The sequence below is a fragment of the Myotis myotis genome, unplaced genomic scaffold, assembly GCF_014108235.1.
Source record: "Myotis myotis isolate mMyoMyo1 unplaced genomic scaffold, mMyoMyo1.p scaffold_m19_p_15, whole genome shotgun sequence".
NCBI classification, from domain to species: domain Eukaryota; kingdom Metazoa; phylum Chordata; class Mammalia; order Chiroptera; family Vespertilionidae; genus Myotis; species Myotis myotis.
Window position 1 is genome coordinate 6,520,730 of NW_023416319.1, and position 19,354 is coordinate 6,540,083.

The 19,354-nt window shown below is 43.4% G+C and overlaps 1 protein-coding gene across 8 annotated transcripts in view; it reads left to right on the forward strand.

Annotated features, from left to right (window-relative positions):
* SHTN1 (shootin 1) overlaps nucleotides 1–19,354 on the forward strand; it is a 136,831-nt gene that overhangs the window by 60,627 nt on the left and 56,850 nt on the right. For 7 of the 8 annotated variants that reach the window (XR_004972101.1, XR_004972102.1, XR_004972103.1 and 4 more), the window contains 3 exons: nucleotides 2,832–2,885; nucleotides 7,910–8,030; nucleotides 12,284–12,467. Coding sequence is in view for 5 of the 8 variants with exons in the window: in XM_036335852.1 (XP_036191745.1) it covers nucleotides 2,832–2,885; nucleotides 7,910–8,030; nucleotides 12,284–12,467 (359 nt within the window). In the remaining 3 variants the exon portion in view is untranslated. The remainder of the gene's footprint in view (nucleotides 1–2,831; nucleotides 2,886–7,909; nucleotides 8,031–12,283; nucleotides 12,468–19,354) is intronic. The other variant, XM_036335857.1, reaches the window with a different exon arrangement.

Here is a 19,354-nt window from a genome sequence, read left to right on the forward strand (position 1 = left end):
TATAATGGGGTTTTGGACATTTCTTTCTTTCTTTTTTTAAAAAATCCTTACCTGAGGACATGGTTTTTACTGATTTTAGCAAGAGAGGGAGGGAAAGAGAGGGAGAAAGAGAGGGAGAGAGAGGAACATCAATGTGAAACATCCATCAGTTGCCTCCTGAATGCACCCCAACCAGGGATCGAATCCACAACCCAGATACGTGCCCTGACCGGGGAGCGAACCTGCAACCTTTTGGTGTATGTGACGATGCTCCAACCGGCTGAGCCACCTGGCCAGGGCTTGACCTTTTTTTTCTTGGGGGAAAAACTACTTTTTCACTTTAGTAAGATATCAGTGGGTTGGTTCTCTTTCTTCTACTTTTAAAACAAACCTTAGGTTCTTCCTTACTCCAAAGATGCCTCTCCTCAGCTGCTTCGATGTCCCCAGGTAGCGAAACTGTTCCGTACGAATTCCGCTGGGCTGTGACAGTTGCCACTTGGCCACAGACAGGCAAGATGGCCAGGCCAGGCAAGCATGGCCACAGTGTGGGCTGAACACAGAAAGGTAGTTGGAAAGAAGACGCAGCTCCAAGCGTAGACTGGCATGCGGTGACGTGGAAACTCCCTGACCACGGGGGGTGAGTCCGTCTGTGCTGCTGCTCTGAAAGCCAGTTTCAAAGTCAGGGGCAGGGCGTAGAGCAGGAGGAGCAACCAAGTACAGCTGTTTCAGCGCTGGTGTCTGGCGCCTGAGGACGGAGCGCTGTTGTGGGAGGTGGGGCCTCACACGCCCCTGCACCCAGGCTTGGTCCTCCCAGACGGGGAACAGCGCCTGCCCGGCCTGACTCCCGGGTTGTTGTCCGATCAAATGGGATCAAGTGTGCAAACACTCCAAAATGCAGGGTCCAGGCGGAACCTTGGAAAGAATACACTCTTAGGACTTAACACAGCGCCACTATTTGGGGAAGAACAAGCAAAACCAAGCTATTGCTATAGGAAAAAACAAAAATAAAGCTGTGTTAAAAAGAAGCCAGATTACTTTAGAAAGAAACAACCTTAAAAGCTTCTTAAATGATAAGTAATCCGTGTTCTGTATGTACTCTTCCAACAGTTACACATTATTCAATGTCAATTCCAAACCTGGAAGACAGCTGAACAAGGATCAGTGGACGAGAGGGTTTTTCGCTGGTAATTGTGAAACTGTGTAGCTGTAGTGCTGGATGGTCTGGTCTGGTCAGTCCCCTTTACAACAGGCGGCCACTGCCCAGCTGGGCACGTCCCAAGTGTGCGCGCATGCGGCCCAGGCTCCGAGGCTGACGCCGCCGGCACGCTGGAGTGTGCCTTTAGCCAGGGCATTTGTTCGGAAGTCACCGCTTGTCACCTGCAGAACTCCAGCTGCGTATTCCCCAAATTCCTGGATGGCGTTGGCCGTGCTGGTGTGGTGGGAATGCGTGTATGAGAGCTTGGGCCTGGCACTGATGGCTGGCACCGATGGCATGCATGTTTCACAGAAGTCCTAGGCTAGGGAAGGAGAATGCCTTCGTCTCATGTGCACCAACCAGCGCAGCAAACCTCTCTCCTTCCTTCTCCCTCTCTCCCTTTTCGGTCCACTTTTAAACATTGGCAGGGGGTCTTCTTCTGACTGTGTTTTGAGAGAAGAGGGTTATAGGTTGCTAAGAATCACCTCTTATTTCCTGCTGGGAATCAGCCTTCGCATCTTCCCAGGACTAGAGGCTGAGGGTCCTTGCACTGTCCGGCGGGCGGACTTTCTCTGCCTCTCTCGCCTCCTGGAAGGGGGAGGTCAGAGGTCTTCTTTGATCTTTTCCTGAGGTCCTCATGCTAAATTTCCTTTCCGGTAAATGAGGTGAGGGATCCACAAAGACTGGTAGGTATGATGGGGCCAGTCCATATAATACCCAGAACTTACGCAAATGGTTTTGTTCATGGTGTAGCCAGGAGAGACCTGGGCTTGTAATCAAGACACTGATTCAAATACAACCTTCCCCAGGTGTAACTTTCCTTATAAGTAAGACGAAGTGGTCAGACTACACACTCTCTGAGATCTTTTACTGTGTTTTCTTTTTTCTTTTTCTTTTTTTTTTTTTTTTTATTTCAAAGAGGAAGGGAGAGGGAGAGAGAGAATCATCCATCAGCTGCCTCCTGCAAGCTCCCTATTGGGGATCAAGCCTGAAACCCTCACATGTGCCCTGACCGGGAATCGAACCGTGACCTCCAGGTTCATAGGTTGACACTCAAATACTGAGCCACACCAGTCGGGCTCTTTTCCTGTTTCATAGCCAGGGATGCTCACGTTCTCCTGTAAGCCGGTTCTTTGCTGGTCCCTGCTCCCGACTCAGTCCTGTTGTGAAATTCACAAAACAACGTGTGCTGGTCTCTCCCTGGCTTTTGCCCGGAGCCCATGGAGCTGAGAGAGGTTTCCTGCCCTGTCGCTTGCTTTCTGCTCTGCAGCCTTCCTGGCCCTCACTTGCTGGTGGAAGCCCAGCGACCCGCGTGGAGAGGCTTGCTGTGAGACACTCGGAATAACGTGAAATTAAGTCTTTGCAGTCTGGTGTTTGCCAGTTTTTTTTTTTTTTCTGTGTCTGATGACAAACAAGTAACAAAATGATATTTAGAACATGGCGGCTTGAGTCCTTCTGCTTTGAATATGACTTCTAATTTTCTACTCAGCTGCCATCTGGGAGCACTACCCTGTCTAATATTTTTTCTTAACAGTAAGACATGGACCTGATTTTAAAAAACAGTGACTATAAGCTGCCAACACTTTGTCATGTAAACTGTTTGTTTATATTTTTAAAATGAGTTACTCAGTAACTTTTCTCTTTTTTTCCATTGTAGCCAGAATCTCCCAAAGGCTCTGAAAGTGCAGTGAATGAATTAAAAGGAATACTGGTAAGAACAGATCTCAGTGTATTACTCAGCTAATGGGAAAATGAAAGGAGAATGTTTTTGAAATCGATTTTCGTGAATAATTGGCTTGATATGTTTTATTTCCATCGGCAGTAGCCTCATTTCTTTTGATAGTTTACTTGATTGTGTGATGGGCTCCTCCATTGGGTGGCTTATTAATGTATCAATACTCAGCTGTTTGCATTCTGAAAGAGCGGCCCCACGTTCGCCAAAATCGTTGTTTCTTGTTCTTGCCCTCCAATCCTGGCGTTACAGCTTGAAGATGAAATGTCTGGCCAGGCGTGAGGATGGGTACTTGCTTATCGATAACAGAAGTATAGCAGAGTCTCTTAACTTTGGGGCAGGAAAGTGGAATTCTTGGCATCTAACTGTAAATCTGAGCTTCTACCCAAATATGTTCGTGTCAGGGTCACGGTCTGCGTTTTTCACGGTTTAGGAAAATGATTTGATGGTAAGCTGGAGAATAAAAGCCCCTTCCTTTGTATTACTAATTTTATTTTCTAAAACTAATTCATAGCCTTTGGAGAACACACTCGATGCCCACCGCTAGCTATATGTCTCCTTTCCAGCAGACATGAGCTTTTGCCTACAGAATAAGTGAGGGCTGCCCTCTCCAGCGGTTGCTCTCAGAGACAAACGCCTCACTTAGGGAATGTTTCAGATGCTAAGAGCCCTGTTCTCAGATCCTGTTACAGTCTCAATACCAGTCATTATGCACAGTAAGTCAACAAACATGGGGGCGGAGGTACGAATTGATATTCCCATGTTTGTGGTTACTGTGCTAATTATGCATTGCATGTAGACATCCCCTAATTGTGGTAAACAAAATTACTTTCATCAAGCAGGAAACAATAGACTTAACTCAGAATGGCTTAATTAGTTAGCTTTAGTGTTAGGTGAGTGGGATTGGTACTCGAGAGAGGTGTAGTGGTGGCTCACATGCTGGTCTGCCTACAGAGTAAAGTATTAAAACCATTGATAAAGTATGTGGCTGTGAGCTAAGGGATTCTTTGATGAGAAAATGTTGTGATCCAGTGTTCTGTTAAGAACTGTGACAGTCCCTGTTTTAAAAAATACGTTTTTATTGATTGTAGACAGAGGGGAAGGGAGAGGGAGAGAGAGAGAGAGAGAAACATCGGCTGTTTCCTGCATGCCCCCTACGGGGGATCGAGCCTGCAACCCAGGCACGTGCCCTGACCGGGAATCGAACTAGTGACCCCTCAGTACACAGGATGATGGTCAACCAACTGAGCCACACAGGCCAGGGCAATGGCAGTCTTTTTTGTTGTCTCTACATTGTAATGCTAATTCCTGTTCAAGAAAATGTCCCCCAGGCACTGTGAGATTTAGAGTATAGTTTTGACCATCAGTGAAAGAATCAACCATACTGAGTGTGACTTCTAAAAGATTAGGTTTATTTGAAAAATCAGACATCTATGTGGCATCCATATGACATTGGAGTGCCCAGGGTGTGCTGCCCCCTGATAATGCCGGAGGATGGCAAGTTTGCTGATTGCAGCATTGCTCTTAACGACCACGTGCGCTGTACAATCCCGCTCACTGTAATTTTGTGCCACTTCAAGGAGAGAAATTTCTGAAATAAATGTTTGTGAAATAATTTACAAATTATAAAAACTGTCCAAACATCTTTTCCCCCTCTGCAAATCGCCCCCTCTCCTCCTCGTCCTGGATTTAGCACTAGGCTTCTCCCCCTCATCTGGCATTGATGTATCATCATGGCTGTTACTCTGACAATATTATTTTTTTGCAGTAAATTGTTTTGGTTTATTTAAAAGTGAAACTCGCCGTGTCCTCCCCTGCTCTTCTTTGCCCAGTGGCAACTCTCCTCTGCCCCCATAGAAGTCCCTTTGAGGAGTGATGGGTCACTTGACACGCCCAGCCACCTGGTGCCAAGAAACCATACAACTTCTTGTGAGAGAGAGAAAAAAGAAGCCCCTATTCAAGGGGCTATCTTAGTGCTTTTTGCTGGAGTTCAGACTATGAGGATGATCAGATTTAGTGCCCAGTAAAGCACATGACATCAGCCTCACAGTGTGACATGTGATAAACAGGAAAAGAATAGGAGAAGCCTACAGGTTATACCCTGAGATGGAAAGTGACTGAGAGATGCCAGGAAACCAGGAAACAGCCTGTTCGGTACTGTGGTGGGACAGAGACCAGGAGTAAAATCAGCGGTGTGTTTGCCGCAGTGAATGAGACAGGACCTGAGTGGTAAGAGACACCACGACATAGAGGTCTGGCCTATTGTTCAAAGTTAGCACCTGCGTAGAAAAGAAATCTCTGGTTTGGAAAACCTCACTCTATTTTGAGTTGTCCAGTTTTCCAGCTAATTTGTAAAGTCTCCGTGTTGACGGGACTTATTTTTCTAAGCCTATTTATGCTTCATTTTTAAAAATGGTGTACATCGCAGATTTAAAAATGATATATTCATTTCTTATAGTCACACAAGGGTTATCTTGAATCTCCCCAGTCATTTTAAAGTCAAAGTGGATATGGCAGTTTCTGAAGTTTAAATCAAGACAAATGAATCTAAATGTCTCTCTTCAAATGCAGTTGCCTCCAAATCAAAGAAAAAATTTGAAAAATTTGAAAAAATTCTCTTGCAGGTCTTTCTCGAACATCTCCAGTTTTTCAAAATACCCAGAAATTGTTGAATAGTTAACTTTTCCACCTGACAATTAGATTACTTGGTATTATGAACATTTCACCAACGTGGGGACTAAAATTGGTCGGTCCATGATCCAAGTGGGTCAGAGTAGGGATAGAGAACTGATTTGGGAATTAGAAGAGCCAGGGTCAAGGCCCTGCCCTATCACTGCCTTGTCTTGGGATCTGGCCCAAACTGCGAGGCTCTCCCCTCTGTAAGGTGAAGGAATTGTACGTACCACATGGCTCCCAAGTTAATTTCTGGTTCTCACAATCTATGATTATAGTGTAAATGGATAATTAAGATAATCTTCGTATTTTATTAGCTGAGCTCCTTTATTATTTCAGTTGAGAGTCATGCAGAAACCTTTCTTTCTCCCATAATTGCCTCCATATCTAAAATGTACTTATGTATTAACTGAATCAACCCTATCAGTCAGTGAGTGAAGGAAAGGTGGGATTCAAGGATTCGAACTTGAAAATGGGTTCCTTCGGTATCAGGTGAAGAGAGGGTCATTCATCATAGTCAAGAATTTGAGGAAATAATGCTGTCACCTAAATGAAAAATAGAGAATATTATGAAAGATAAATTCTTCCATAAAAGATAGCCATTAACTCCAGCCATTAGGAAAATCATACAGAATGTCCTTGACATTCAAACAGTGTGGTTTTATGAGTTGTTTAAATAATAATGGCCATTCCTTTAAGTAATATCTGCTTACATACAATACAGCTGGTAAGTTTTTTTAAATTATAAACACAAGTGAGTTGGAAATGGTTTTTTTAGTACATGTCTAAAAATTTATCAAAATTGGCTTCAGTTCTGTTTTCCTTACCTTCTCAGTATTTATCCTTCCTTACGATAGTAGATACAGATCTGCTTGTTAACTGTGAAGTAAAGCAAATAATTTTTAAATTATAAACTGAGCTGTTATCGTGTTACATGTAATGTGGTGTTCCTTTGAATGTATTTTACGAATATTCGCAATAAATGAAAAGCAGAAAGATGTAGCTTTGGGTGGGGTGGGAGGAAGAGTGCGATTTATGCTTGACTAACATGTGAGCCTTATCTAAGTGCTGTATACATCGGTTTGGTTAGGCATCTGACTGCAGAAGCATGCAATCTCCTAATCTCGTTAGTCAAGGCCCTCCCTGACCACAGGCTGCTTTCCTAGAACTGGATGCTGTTAGGGAGGAAAAAAACCTTCCTACACAAAACAACGTAATAGCCTGTGTCCTATGAGATTTATAATTACCTGGTTTTACGAACTTTTTTGTTTTATAGGCTAAAGAGTTATCATTTTTAGCGAGTAGAGTTCTTAGGGTCTGCAGGAAGTTATTAGCAGGGAACAAAGAGCAAGCCAGAAATGACAAAGGCCGGCCTGGTGGTTAGCCTCGGTGGACAAAAGCTGCCTTCCCACCCGGGCATGAAGTCAGGCGAGTTGTCCCAAACTTGGGGTTCTGATTTGCTCTGATCAAACCATCAGTTAGTGTTCTGTTCCAACACGTCACTGGGAATGGAGATGGAAAGCCATAGCTCTCCTTCCATAACACACTTCCCAGAGCAGCCAGGGCAGGGGACCGCTGCCTGGAGCGTTCTCTGTCGTCTTGAAGGTCAGTACCGATTTCAGCAGGAGCACAGCTCTATGGCATCTCTTGTTCCCTCCAGTATCTCTGGGCCTGAAGGACACCCAGTCACTGCCTCCTCTGTGATGGTTCTGGAGCCACGATGCCAATGCCGGGCCCTTCCTTGCCTCCCTGCGGGAGTGTAACCCTTCCTCTTTCACAGTCAAGCCCCGGTGCAGCACGTCTTTGGGTCAGGCCACTGGAGAGCATTGCACGCCTCCTTTGGCAACTGAGGCACCATTGTGCAGTCAAGGTCATTCTCTGAAGAATCAGCCACACATTTTTAGGGCCACCAGGGTTTTGATTCTGTAGCATGTGGCTGCTGCCGTCTCAAGATACGCTTCTCAGGTGAGTTCGAATGTCCATCCTCTTCTCCACGTAACGGATCAGCACACATCAGAATCTTAATCATCGTTGTGCAGGTACCTTCCCGCCACTGAATTCCGTGTGGTTAAGCACATCCAGGGGTGTTCTTGTCCTGTTCTTTTGATATGAGCATCTTACAGCCTCAGGAGCATCTTCTTAAATGATCCAACACTATGTGTTGTTGAAGATATGCACATGAAAAAAAAATATATATATGTAAAGTTCATTTTATTTTTGAATTCCATTCAAATTCTGGTAATGTTTTGGTGGTTTTATTTTTTATGTTCTTTTGTATGTTGTGTTAAGCCATTATTAACCTTTTTCGTTTTGTTTTGTTTTCACTTTAGGGGACACTTAACAAATCCACTAGTTCCAGAAGCTTAAAATCCCTTCCCACTGAGAGCAGCGAGAGTGAGTTAGAGAGGATCCTGCGTCGCAGGAAGGTGACGGCAGAAGCAGGGAGCAGTAGTAAGCTGGTTTCATTTCTCCACGGCGCTCTTCCTCTCTGCCTCTGAGCTCCCTTCTAACGTGAAGTTATCTTTTTAGAATCATTACTAAATATTTTTAATGTGAGTGAGAAGTACTGGCTGGGGACAGGTACTTATGGGTCTCTCGTAAGAACGCTTATGTTACTTTTATCCACTGGCATGGTACTTACGTAGTTGTAGGTGTTGGGTCTGATCAGATCATTGAATGGATACCCCCTTCCTTAAACACTGACCTTTAGACCACTTCACAACCAACATCCCCTTCAGCGTGACCACGATGTATAGTAGTTGCCCCAAAGTCCCCTCACCATTCCGGGTTTCGGCACCAAATGTTAGGGTCACCGAAGGAGGAACGCATGAAGCCAAAAGGGGTAAAAATGATAAATGCATTGTTACATCTGCTAGCAGCAGGGCTGAGACCAAAATGGCATCAGCTCCGAGTGATGGGAGTCAGAGATTTTAAAGGACTCTAGGTGGGTTTTTTTCTGGGCAGAGGATTCTCTGGGCAGGTCCAGATCCTGGGAAGGTCCGGAGGGGAAGGATAATGGTCTTAGCAAGTGGAATGTGGTCTAAGCAAAAGGGAATGTTGGTTGTCAAGTGGTCTAAAGGTCAGTTCCTAGGGGAGGAGGTATCGTTAGCGATTCAATTATTTGATCAGACCTAACAGTAGGTAATCAGGCTTTTATAGATCTGGTTTGCTTCATGCATGATGACCTTGTGCAAAGACATTCAGGATGGGCTTTGGCAACAATGTAGCAGTGAGTACAGGCTCTGGAACCAGACGGCGTGAGTTCAAATCCTAGCTCTGCCATTTGCTAGCTGCTTGCTCTTACACAAATTACCCAACCTCTCTGTGCCTCAGTTTCTTCATCTATAAAGTAAGATGAATAAAAGCACTATCTCATAGGATTATTCTAAGGATCAAGTCAGTCAATATATGAAAAGTTCTTAGCCACTGTGCCTGGCAGGGTCAGCGCACAATAATCAGTAATCATAGTAGTAATTACACCTCAGTTACAATTGTAGAAAAATTGTCTTTGTTCTTCACAACCATTTAGTTAATGTCTCTGCCTGTGAGCCAAATGATGAGAAATTCCAGCTCTGTCACCAACTCTGACCATCTGAGCAAGTCTTGAGCTCACAAGTTGCATTTGTGTCATGATACCCATGTATTGGACATCAAAATCTGTTCCCTAACTAATTTGGTGTGTCTTTTTTTTTTTTTTTTTTTTTCCTGTTAACTGATCATGGGAATTAGCAGAAACCTTTATGAGTTTTTTTTTCTTGAGGCCAGGAGGCTGGCTTTGAAAAACTGAAGTAAAATTAATCAGCAACTAGAGCTAATAGTCTGAATCATTTAGACTTGGTCCTGTGAACTCCCACCAGCTCAGCCCATTGTAACAGTGTAATTTGCATTTCCATCAAGTGTATGTCAAGTTTAAGTTGCTAGAGTATTAAGGATTTGGGTTTTTGATAAGCAGGCTCTGGTTCTCACATAGGGACTTACTCAAACAATTGAGTAAATTGGTTTCTTAAACTGGAAGCAGCAGACCACCAGCCAAACCATTACTATGAAACGATGAAGCCTTTGTTTCCTTCTTTAAAAAAAAAAAATCAGTTTTTTGTTTGGTCTGGAAATTTTGCTGTTACTATCCTATAAGAACCCCCTCTATCCCGCCCCCAAACAGCCACCTCTCAGAAAAGTTAAAGGCTGCCATAAGAGTGGGGTTTTTTTCCCTCCTTAAGATTGGTTTATAAGCATTTAGCAGCCTCCATATGAATTATTCATTTTGTGGCTTAATCCGTGCTGTGACTTTTCCAGCATCTCATCCTTAAAGCACTCAGGTAGCCACCGTTGATTGGTGGGACTTTGTGGATGACATTTTCGTGTGTTCTGCCAGTTTTGTATATTGCCCCTGACCTTTTTGGTCCTCCAGAAACATTCTTAACCTCACTCATGAACTTGATCAAACATGAAGCACTCACTATTTCAGAGTTTTCAGCGGGAGGCACCAGGAAATATTTTCATTTTAGTCAGTTTGGAAATGTGAATATTTCAAAATGCGGAGGAAGGTAGGAATATGTTTTATAGGCATGGCGAGACTCTTATTTAATTGGTTATTTCCACCAATATACAAATATTCAACGTATAATTTGAGGGAAGGTAGAATAAGATATGTACACATACTGAGGGGAGTCACTTGTAATTGAGCAGAAGTTTTCTTTTGAACTCCCTGGTAGCCAAAGGGGGGGGGGGGAGGGAAGGAAACAAGCCTACAAACTCTGTAATCTAGTAAAAGAAATACCTTTTTTTAAAAGATGGTACAGCTGTTACCCTAGCAGCAAACTGGAAGAACTATTTACCATGTAAATCTATTAATAAAGATGATGAAACGACAAGGGAAAATTCCAGGACAGAGAAGGGTGGGTTAGGAAGCTCCATCAGCCCAGCTGCATGGTGGGAGCAAATTACAGAGGATGAGTTTGATAGGTTTGTGCCTCAGGTACACTTAATCTCTGGGATTTTTTTCTTCTACACACAAGCTAAAGGAAAGCTAAATGCGAGGTCACAGAGCGGAGAAAGGAGGCCTCCTAAGAGAAGCAGAGGTAGCCTGGGTTTGCAGAACTCAGATCCCAAGGGCCAGTGAAGCACCTTTTTCTTTAGAATTTTTCTTAGAAAAAAATAAGGGTTTTTTTTTTTTTTTTTTTTTTTTTTTTTTTTTAATTGAGGAAGTGAGAGGAAGAGAGAGATAGAAACATCGAGGAGAGAGAAACATTGACCGACTGCCTCCTGCACACCCCCTACTGGGGATGGAGCCCAAAACCCGGGCATGTGCCTGGACCGGGAATCAAACTGTGACCCCCTGGTTCATAGGTGGATGCTCAACCACCTAGTCGTGCTGACTGGGCCTAGAATTTTTCTTTTGACCCTGATACTCCCTTGTCTTACCTAGACTTATGACCCAGCAAGCTGGCATTTCAAAGAGCAGGGAGTGCCTCTTGGAAAACACTGGGCAGCTTAAACACGATGCAGTAATGGTGATAATAATAATCTTACACACGAAGCATTTGTCTTTATTCCCTTTTGTAGGAAAAATAAGAGCTCTGGCTCAGCTCACCCACTCGCCCTCCTTTTTAATTGGCTTCAGCCGCAGAACGAGCGGCAGGCGTTGGTGCATTCAGAAGCACATCTTGCCTTCCGACAAGGACAGCTTGGTTAAAGCTATCAGTGCTGCAGCCAACAATTATCCAAGGGCAGAATAGAGTTGCTCAGAAGCGATTCTCGAATTCAGCTTCACATTTATGTTTTCAAGAACTTTCTGGATCTTTCTGCCCTCCCCTCTTTGCTCCTGCATCCCCATGCAACATGGGGATTAGCACAGGTGGGAGGGAAAGGCCTTTTCAAACAGAATATTCAGAATCTTGAATCTCTTTGTTTGTAAAGGATTTCTTTTGCAGTTTCAAGAAAAAAAAACACACATACTAGAATCTTGCTTTGTGAACTGCCTAGGACAGTATCTTTCAAACTAGAGACAGGAAATAAGTCACAATGGAGCGTAGCTTCAGTGCCCAGAATGTTTAGGTTGCTGTGCCAAAAACTAATGTAACAAGCCCTGCGAGAGTGTTTTTCATCCTGTCCCAAAGAGCAGAAAAGCCAAAAAGCTAACCAGCCAAACTCTTTGCCACTTAATTTTTATAATCCCGTGTCTGTATAGGAACAGGAAATAAGTCCACTTACTTCTCAATCACATTAAAATGAAAATGTTCATAAACGCTGTTGAAGGCTTAAGGAGTCTTCCGTGGGCCTTTGAGAAAGATCCTCTTGACATCGGTCCACTTTGTGTTTAACACGCAGAGCTGGATTTGGGGAGGAATTAACTCTTGAGAGGCCACATGGTTCAAGGGGGGCTGCCAGAAAGCCATATTCTGAGAAGGAAAGAATTTTCGCAGGTCCAGTATTTTTAAGGACTCCGGTCAGTGAGAGAACCATGGCCTGGGGTTCTGTGGTTTCTTAAAGGCCTCCATCCAGTTTCTCAGCGTGGTCCGGGGGCATTGAGTAGCGCCACCAAAGCAGAGCAGATTTCTCAGAGAACCATTTTTACCTGCTCTGGAAATCTTAACAAAGCTTGGCCTTTTCACTTCCTGCGGGCTTTTCAGCTCATCTGTTTTCAGTACTATATTAATCAACATCGCACAGAATGATTAAACTGGAGGTATGTGTTTGGTTTTAAGGTCCATCCGGGATATTAGCCACCTCAGAGTCCAAATCCATGCCGGTGTTGGGTTCTGTATCCAGTGTAGCAAAAACAGCCTTGAACAAGAAAACTCTGGAGGCAGAATTCAGCAGCCCAGCACCTGAGCCAGGTGAAGGGCCGTGTAAATTGGAAGGAAGCGCGAGTCCCAAGGTTACATTTCAGTAAGTAACGCTGCTCTTCACTACCTGGTGTGCAGAACAGTCTGTGATAACTAACTCGTGTGTTGCTTTGCTTTCTTTCTCTTCAGAGAGCCTGTACCTGCTCTTCCTCTTTTCGATGAGCCAATAGGCTCCTAGTTTGGAGGTCTTATTCTTATCCAAAGCAGACGCGCGTGTAAAGAGAAGTCCTGCCCTAAACTGGTTTGCTAATCAGGTTCCTCACAGCGGGGTGAGCTGGGTGATCATTATTCAGCATCCAAAGATACCGAGTCATTCTTTCAAGATTAAATGCCTACATCATCCCTCTTAATGGTTCATGAGGAGCTGAAGAAGATGCTAGATCTTTCAGAAGAACTCCATCTTCCAACGTCCTTGAAGGGTACCTTTTCACAGCCTCCCTTTCTGGTGCTCACATAAAGATGTGCCTTCATATCTCTCTACCCCGAGAATGAAAACATACCCTGCAAACAGTTATCTCTATAGACTGGCTTGACAGTGACACTCCCGTCACCAAGTTAATCCTGCCACGGACTGTGTTTCTGCCAGATCTGGTGGAGCATCAGTTTGTTTTATAACAATGGCAGGCTCTTTTGGAAATTAGTCTAGTTTTGCTTTCCTTCTCTTGCCAGGATGTCAAGGGGTTTGTCACTTGAAGAAAAGGAAGAGGTGAGACGAATCAGATCAGCCGATTGTAATTATAATCACAGTTAATTAAACCTCTGATTTCCTGCTCTGTCAGGAGAGAAAGAGCCCTTTTTGTGCCTCTACCTGTCTTAGTTTAAAAGGTGAAGTCTGGACAAATGAAGTTGAAATTCAATTTAGGTCTCTTTTTGCCAATTGGTATTTTCTTCCATTCTTGTCTTTCTCATTGGTATTATTAACCTTTTCCCCCACTCTCTTTTGGAATGAATGGCCTTCTTTGCTGATTTACAGTTTTATCTAATTTCATTGTGTTTTGGAGCACATTTTCTCCTGCAGTCATGCGTTGCCTTTCTTTTGACTGCATTTGAACAGTTCTAACAGAAAGATGATCTATATGCATTCTTCATCTTTCCTGTTAAATTCGTTTAACACCTAATTTGACATCAGCACTACGGCTACGTTTGAACCAGTATCCGGACACAAAAGCAATTTGGCCGAGACAAGTTCGTTTTTGAGAAATGCTTCAGTGTGTGTGTATAGATTTTTTTTTCCCCCTTTACCATTTTACACAGATAATCTTAATCAGAAAATACTGCGACTCCTTCTTCCTTTTGTCTGCCTTTTATTCTCCAAAAGTAAGTGGAAATTACATTCCCAAGAAAGGAAATGAAATAATTGCAGGCCCAAGGTCTGCAAAACGTGTCGAATTGACAGTGAAAAGGATCCGCGTGTTGACAGACACAGTTGTTAGATGCCATAAAGGCCCATGTGAGCTCAATTTATTTCTCATCTTGCTTGTTCAATGACTGCTCAAGAGACACATTTCAATTTAATTTATCTACTTAAAGCGTTAATACAAACGCTCTGTGCTGCTGTATTAACTTTTAAACCTCGCACCCGAACGCTTGATTATTTAATTCTTGACGTTCTTTAGCTGAAATAACGAATGCCATGCATTTTCATACAAGAAAGTCACTTAGGACAGAAGAGGGCCTTTCTGAAAAAAATCTGTTTCAGTACAATTAGACTCTCTAAAGGAATCCGAGTATTTTGTGTGTGTACATGGTAATCATTCACTTCCCAGACGGGCCCACTTCATGTTGAAACCCAGCTCTGGAATGAGGACAAGAACTTGAACTTAATGTAGTCACATTTAAGCTTTACAAAGGAAAATTCGTGTGATTTGTCAGGATTCCTGGAAACTACTCTCACTGCCAGGAAGGAGAAGGGTTATTTTCAGGGCTTTTTCTGGCTTCCTGTGACTTACTGATTTCACTCTGTTATTCAAACCATAAGGTAGAGGCAGACCGCGCTGTCTTACCTCATGTCATAGACCTGAATTGTCAAAGCACTTTGAAGTCGGATCAGCAGTCCAAAGTGAGATGTTTCCCTTGCTTTTCAAGGCCATCTTTGCACTCCTGTAATTGCATCTTTATGTTGGTCTGTGGAGAGGCCGCCGTAGTGTTTCAGGTGAGTGGCACTGTCAGCTCTTGACAGGGAATCAAGGTCAAGGGAGGAGATTGATGACAGTAGCCTGGAGCACTCACATTATCACACGCGCACCAGTCCCTTCCACTCGCTCCCTTCCCTCCTCCTCCCACTTTAGCCTCTCTGGCCAGGTATCCATCCACCCTTGCCCTTTCCTTTTGCTGTCCCCTCTGCCCAGAGCGCCCTTTCCCCAGCAGCGGCGTGACCTACTATCTCATCTTCATCACTTCTTTGCTCAATGTCACCTTTTAAATGAGGCCTACCCTGACCACCCTATTTAAAATTATAACTCATCTTCCTCCACACTTTGATTCCTCCTCAACCTGCTCCATTTTCCCCATAACAGTTATCCTCTAACCCACTATGTGCTTTATTCATGATATTTAATGCTTATTTTCTCCCTTCCCCTGCTCCAACGTAAGCTCCACGAGGGTAGGATTTTTTTGTGTGTCTGTTTTGTTCTCAGGTGTATCTCAAACACCTGGAAAAATTCCTGCCCTGTGGTAGGCTCTCAGGAAATACTTGTTGAATAAATGAACAAATGAGTACATGTTAGTGTCAACAAAACAGTAGAGTATCAATTAAAGTACTCAATTAACCAGCAGCCCCCCATTATTCAACACTTACACATATTCGTAAGCCAAATATTAGAGATTTTTGTTTGTTGTTTGGTTGGCCTATCTGGTCTTTTAAACATATTTTAAGTGCCTAGGAGTCATTTTCCTCCAGCTCAGTCTTGCATACCTTCTGCATCTTTGCACTTGCACAAGATAAAGTCATCAGGGACAGTCAGTTGTAGAAGATGCAGATAGGCTCACTTGATTAGCCTTGGGTAGACAAGAAAGTTTTCTAATCTAGGAAAGGTTGTAAATGTAAAGTAAGAGTAGAACCAGAGATATTGTCTGCATAAGATCCTCACTTAACCAGAAAATTAAATAACATCAGCTATTCCTGGAAAATTTTTTATTTTAATAAATTCTTAAAATCAACGTATGTTGTGTATTCCAAATAATTGAGTAGCTCCTGCCTGGTAAATTGTAGAGCTAGAGATATGTGCAGTATATGGATCTATTTCCTAGGGACTTGTGAGAAGGCAAGACATACAGTTAGTACTTAATTACAAGGATTAAAATTAACATTTCTGTCACCAGCCTAAGCAAGGTGTTTTATTGTTGCCTCCACTTTCTGCTGTACCTCTTTGAGACAGCTCCATCTTTATATATATTGATTTCAGAGAGGAAGGGAGAGGGAAAGAGAGATAGAAACACCCATGATGTTTTGAACTCCTGTAATTGATAAGAAAGAATCACCGATCGGCTGCCTCCTGCACATCCCCTCCTGGGGATCGAGCCCGCAGCCCGGGCATATGCCCTTGACTGGAATTGAACCCGGGACCCTTAAGTCCATAGGCCGACGCTCTATCCACTGAACCAAACCAGCCAGGGCAAGGTAGCTCCATCTTTGCTCTAGTTTGAGCTTAGCGGCCATGGGTCATCATGTTATAATAGAAGTAGGGCAAGAGGGCCTTCAGGGTGGAGAAAGAGGAGAGCAGATCTGAACGGAGCTTTGCATCACAATCGGGCAGAGGTCCAAGAGTATCTTGTATTCTTGCCACCTTGCTTTTTCATCCCAACATCTAGATGTGGCCCAACTCGTCCATACTGAGCTTCATGCATCCATGTTCCCCTTTTACCTACTGATGACTTTCAGGAAGGTGAATATCCTCCTGATAGTTACAACTAAATAAGCAGTCAACCTCAAAGATGGTTTTCCATTTCATCTAGTTTCAGTACCGCCATGAGACTTTGCTCCAAAGGCGAGAATCCGTTTGAAAGTGAACTCAGGTTGCATTGTGCTTGGTATGATTTCAGTGATTCCATAACTGTGTCCTCATCCCTTGGTCATTCTTGAAGATGCTTTTAAGCCACAATTGCCAGAGACTCTTCTAGTTAACACTTCTCTAGTTCATCATGCTGCTCTTCAGTCCCAGATCTCCCCCAAACTCTAAGCTTTATCAAGCTCTTTTAAATTTCCTTTTTAACCACCAGATAGGCAGCTACCTTACCTTTTTGGTTTGGGAGGTCAAAGCAGGTCACATGGTGCCCTGGAAGATGCTTTTATTTAAGAAACAAAAACCCATGTAGCAATGACAGGAGTTCAATAAAAAAATTTTTTATTTCCAATGAAACCATTTTTATTTTAATTTGCATTTAATTTCTAGCTCTTGTGCCTCTAAATACATGTGACTTTTGGCCGCACACAGATTTGTTTTTGTAAGAGTTCATCTTGTGTGAGCCATTAACTGAACACCAAGGGTCGTTGATAAAAGATAAATTTTAGATGTCTCTTGGTTAGTGTGATAGTCAAACATGTCTGTGAAGGAAAAAACAGAATTGCCTTTCAAAGGGTTTTGAATTAAAAGTAAGATTGGTTTGATCATTGTTTAACCTCTAACTGGTCTCTTCAGTTTTGTTTCATTATCTCCAGGGCGAAGCTAATGTAGAAAAATGAAATTGAGAAGCCCTGCCTTTGAAATATGTCACCAAAGAGCCATTGAAACTCCTAACTTACTTTTAGGGAAACTTGGCTTAAAGTCTTCCCTCAAATAGTGATCTCAGTTAGGAATTAATTTGGTTGGCCATGTAACTGTTCCTTAAGGGAAGTTTGCTTCAGCAAATGGAAACGAGAAGGGTTCTTTTAGCCCCTGTGGTAGGAAGGTCATGTTTTCTTTCCTTATTCCCACCTCCACCTGCTCCTCATCTCCACCCTCCTTCTTCTCTTCTCCCCTTTTGTGCATGTGGGTGAAGGTGGGTGTGCGCATGTGGGTGCGTGTGGGGGGAGAATGGAGGGCCCCTTCCTGTGCTTAGTAGACGTTTGTTTTCTGAGAAGAGACTGCTCGCTGGCAGAATGGACAGCATGGAAGTGACTGCTTAATCTGATGCTCTTACACAATTAAAGGATTTTGTCTGCTCTCAACTGTAATCTTAGTACCGCCGAATTGTGTCCAGACGCTGCAGGAAACGGCTCTGCGCGGCAAAGCTCAGCCACAAAGCTGCTCCCTGTGCGCCTGCCCACGGGCCATTAAGTTTTAACAACAAAATTAGCGGACAACTGGATGTTCTGGAAGTTGAGATCCCCTCACTTAGTCTTTTTTCCCTGCCCCCCCGAGGAGTTACCCTGTGGATTGGCCGGAAGATCTGCTGGGCAGTTTTGTCTCACACGTGTTCTGAGTTGCTGTACGGACAGCAGCTTCTTCCAGGTTAATTGTGGAGACTCTGTTACCCTCATGGTAAAGTTCTGCTGAGTAAATCTCACAGTGACTGTTCCAGTGCTGCTGAGTTATTCTCAGTTCTCTCAAAGAATTCATTGCCATCTAACATTTGCCTCCAGTTGCTGCAAATACCTGTGATGTTAAGGGACTTAGCATAAAATACATCACTTCTGCATAGAGAACCAGATTGCTTTTGGTGCTTTGTAAGTTTTTTAAAAAAACATCTTTCAGTAGTCTCTGTAGTGTTTGTGTTTCCTTTTATTTGCGTATAGTTGGGTATTTAATTTCTTCAAATAGAAGTAGCCGACTAAAACGTAAATGCAATTGCATATGTAAGGACAAATTGACCTAACTTCTGAAACCTGCTAGACACATTTCATCTGAAATCTGCTTGGTCATGCAACTATATGAAAAGAAGCACACAATTCTCTGTGACTTCCCCTCTTAAAAGAGAATTTAAAGTATACGATACAGTAAATTTAAAGAGGAATCTTTACAAATTTAAAAACATTGTTCTGAAAATCTAAAATTTAAATGGCCAGTGCTTAGCGCATGGCCCCTCTCTTGAGGGGCCAGTATTATATGTGGTAATTTTATGGAAGCCTGTTAAGTCTCTTAAAATATTGCTTAAATAACATTCCCTTTTAATAGTCGGGATCTTTCAGGGTCCCTTCAAATGGTACAAGATTACAAAAAGCTTTGAAGGTAACCCCCCAAAAGTGTGAGACATTTCCGAATGTTTGACCTAAAGTTAATCTTAGTTCCTGCATTATCAGTGTTGATTTTGTCGGCGAGAACGATCCAGTGTCCTGAGCTTCCGTGGGCCAGTGTATTTGGGGACGTGTAAGTGTCTACAGTCCGACTTCCACTAGCGGAGTGAAGAACTGGGGTGAGGCTTTGCAGCACGCCCGGGACCTGCGAGGCCACCCTGCTAGAGGCCTGCACCGAAGAGCAAAATCAAAGCTAGGAGGCAATATAGGAACCCCACCCTATGAAGCCTGGTGCCCAAGCACAAGTCGGGAGCCATTTCAGAAAGCAGCCACATTTTCTCAGCCGCAGGGGGCGGGGGGGGGGCACTTGCTGATAAAAGGGAAGAGCTGACTCCAAACCAAACCTGTACCAGAAGGATCAGAACAATCGCGAAGGGTCCTGCCAAAGCTGAACTTCACGAAGGACTCGACTCTCATAAGCAAGGAAAAACGCAGCATTCTAATTTTTCAAAAGCACATCATTGTTTGCATTCAATGAAATTCCTTTCAGAATCAACTTTCCACGTTCCAATTATGTTCAACAAATTCTAGCTAACATTTCGGCTGCAATTCCAATTAACTAATGCCCCAAAGAGCCCTAATCGACACGGTTCTGAGCTCAATTGAGTGCAATCAAAGCTCATGAAATGAAGGGGGAAATGCTTATTTCATGCAAATTCTACATATCACTCAGGCTTAATTTTACTGATAATATAAAGGTGGGACATTTTGAACATTAC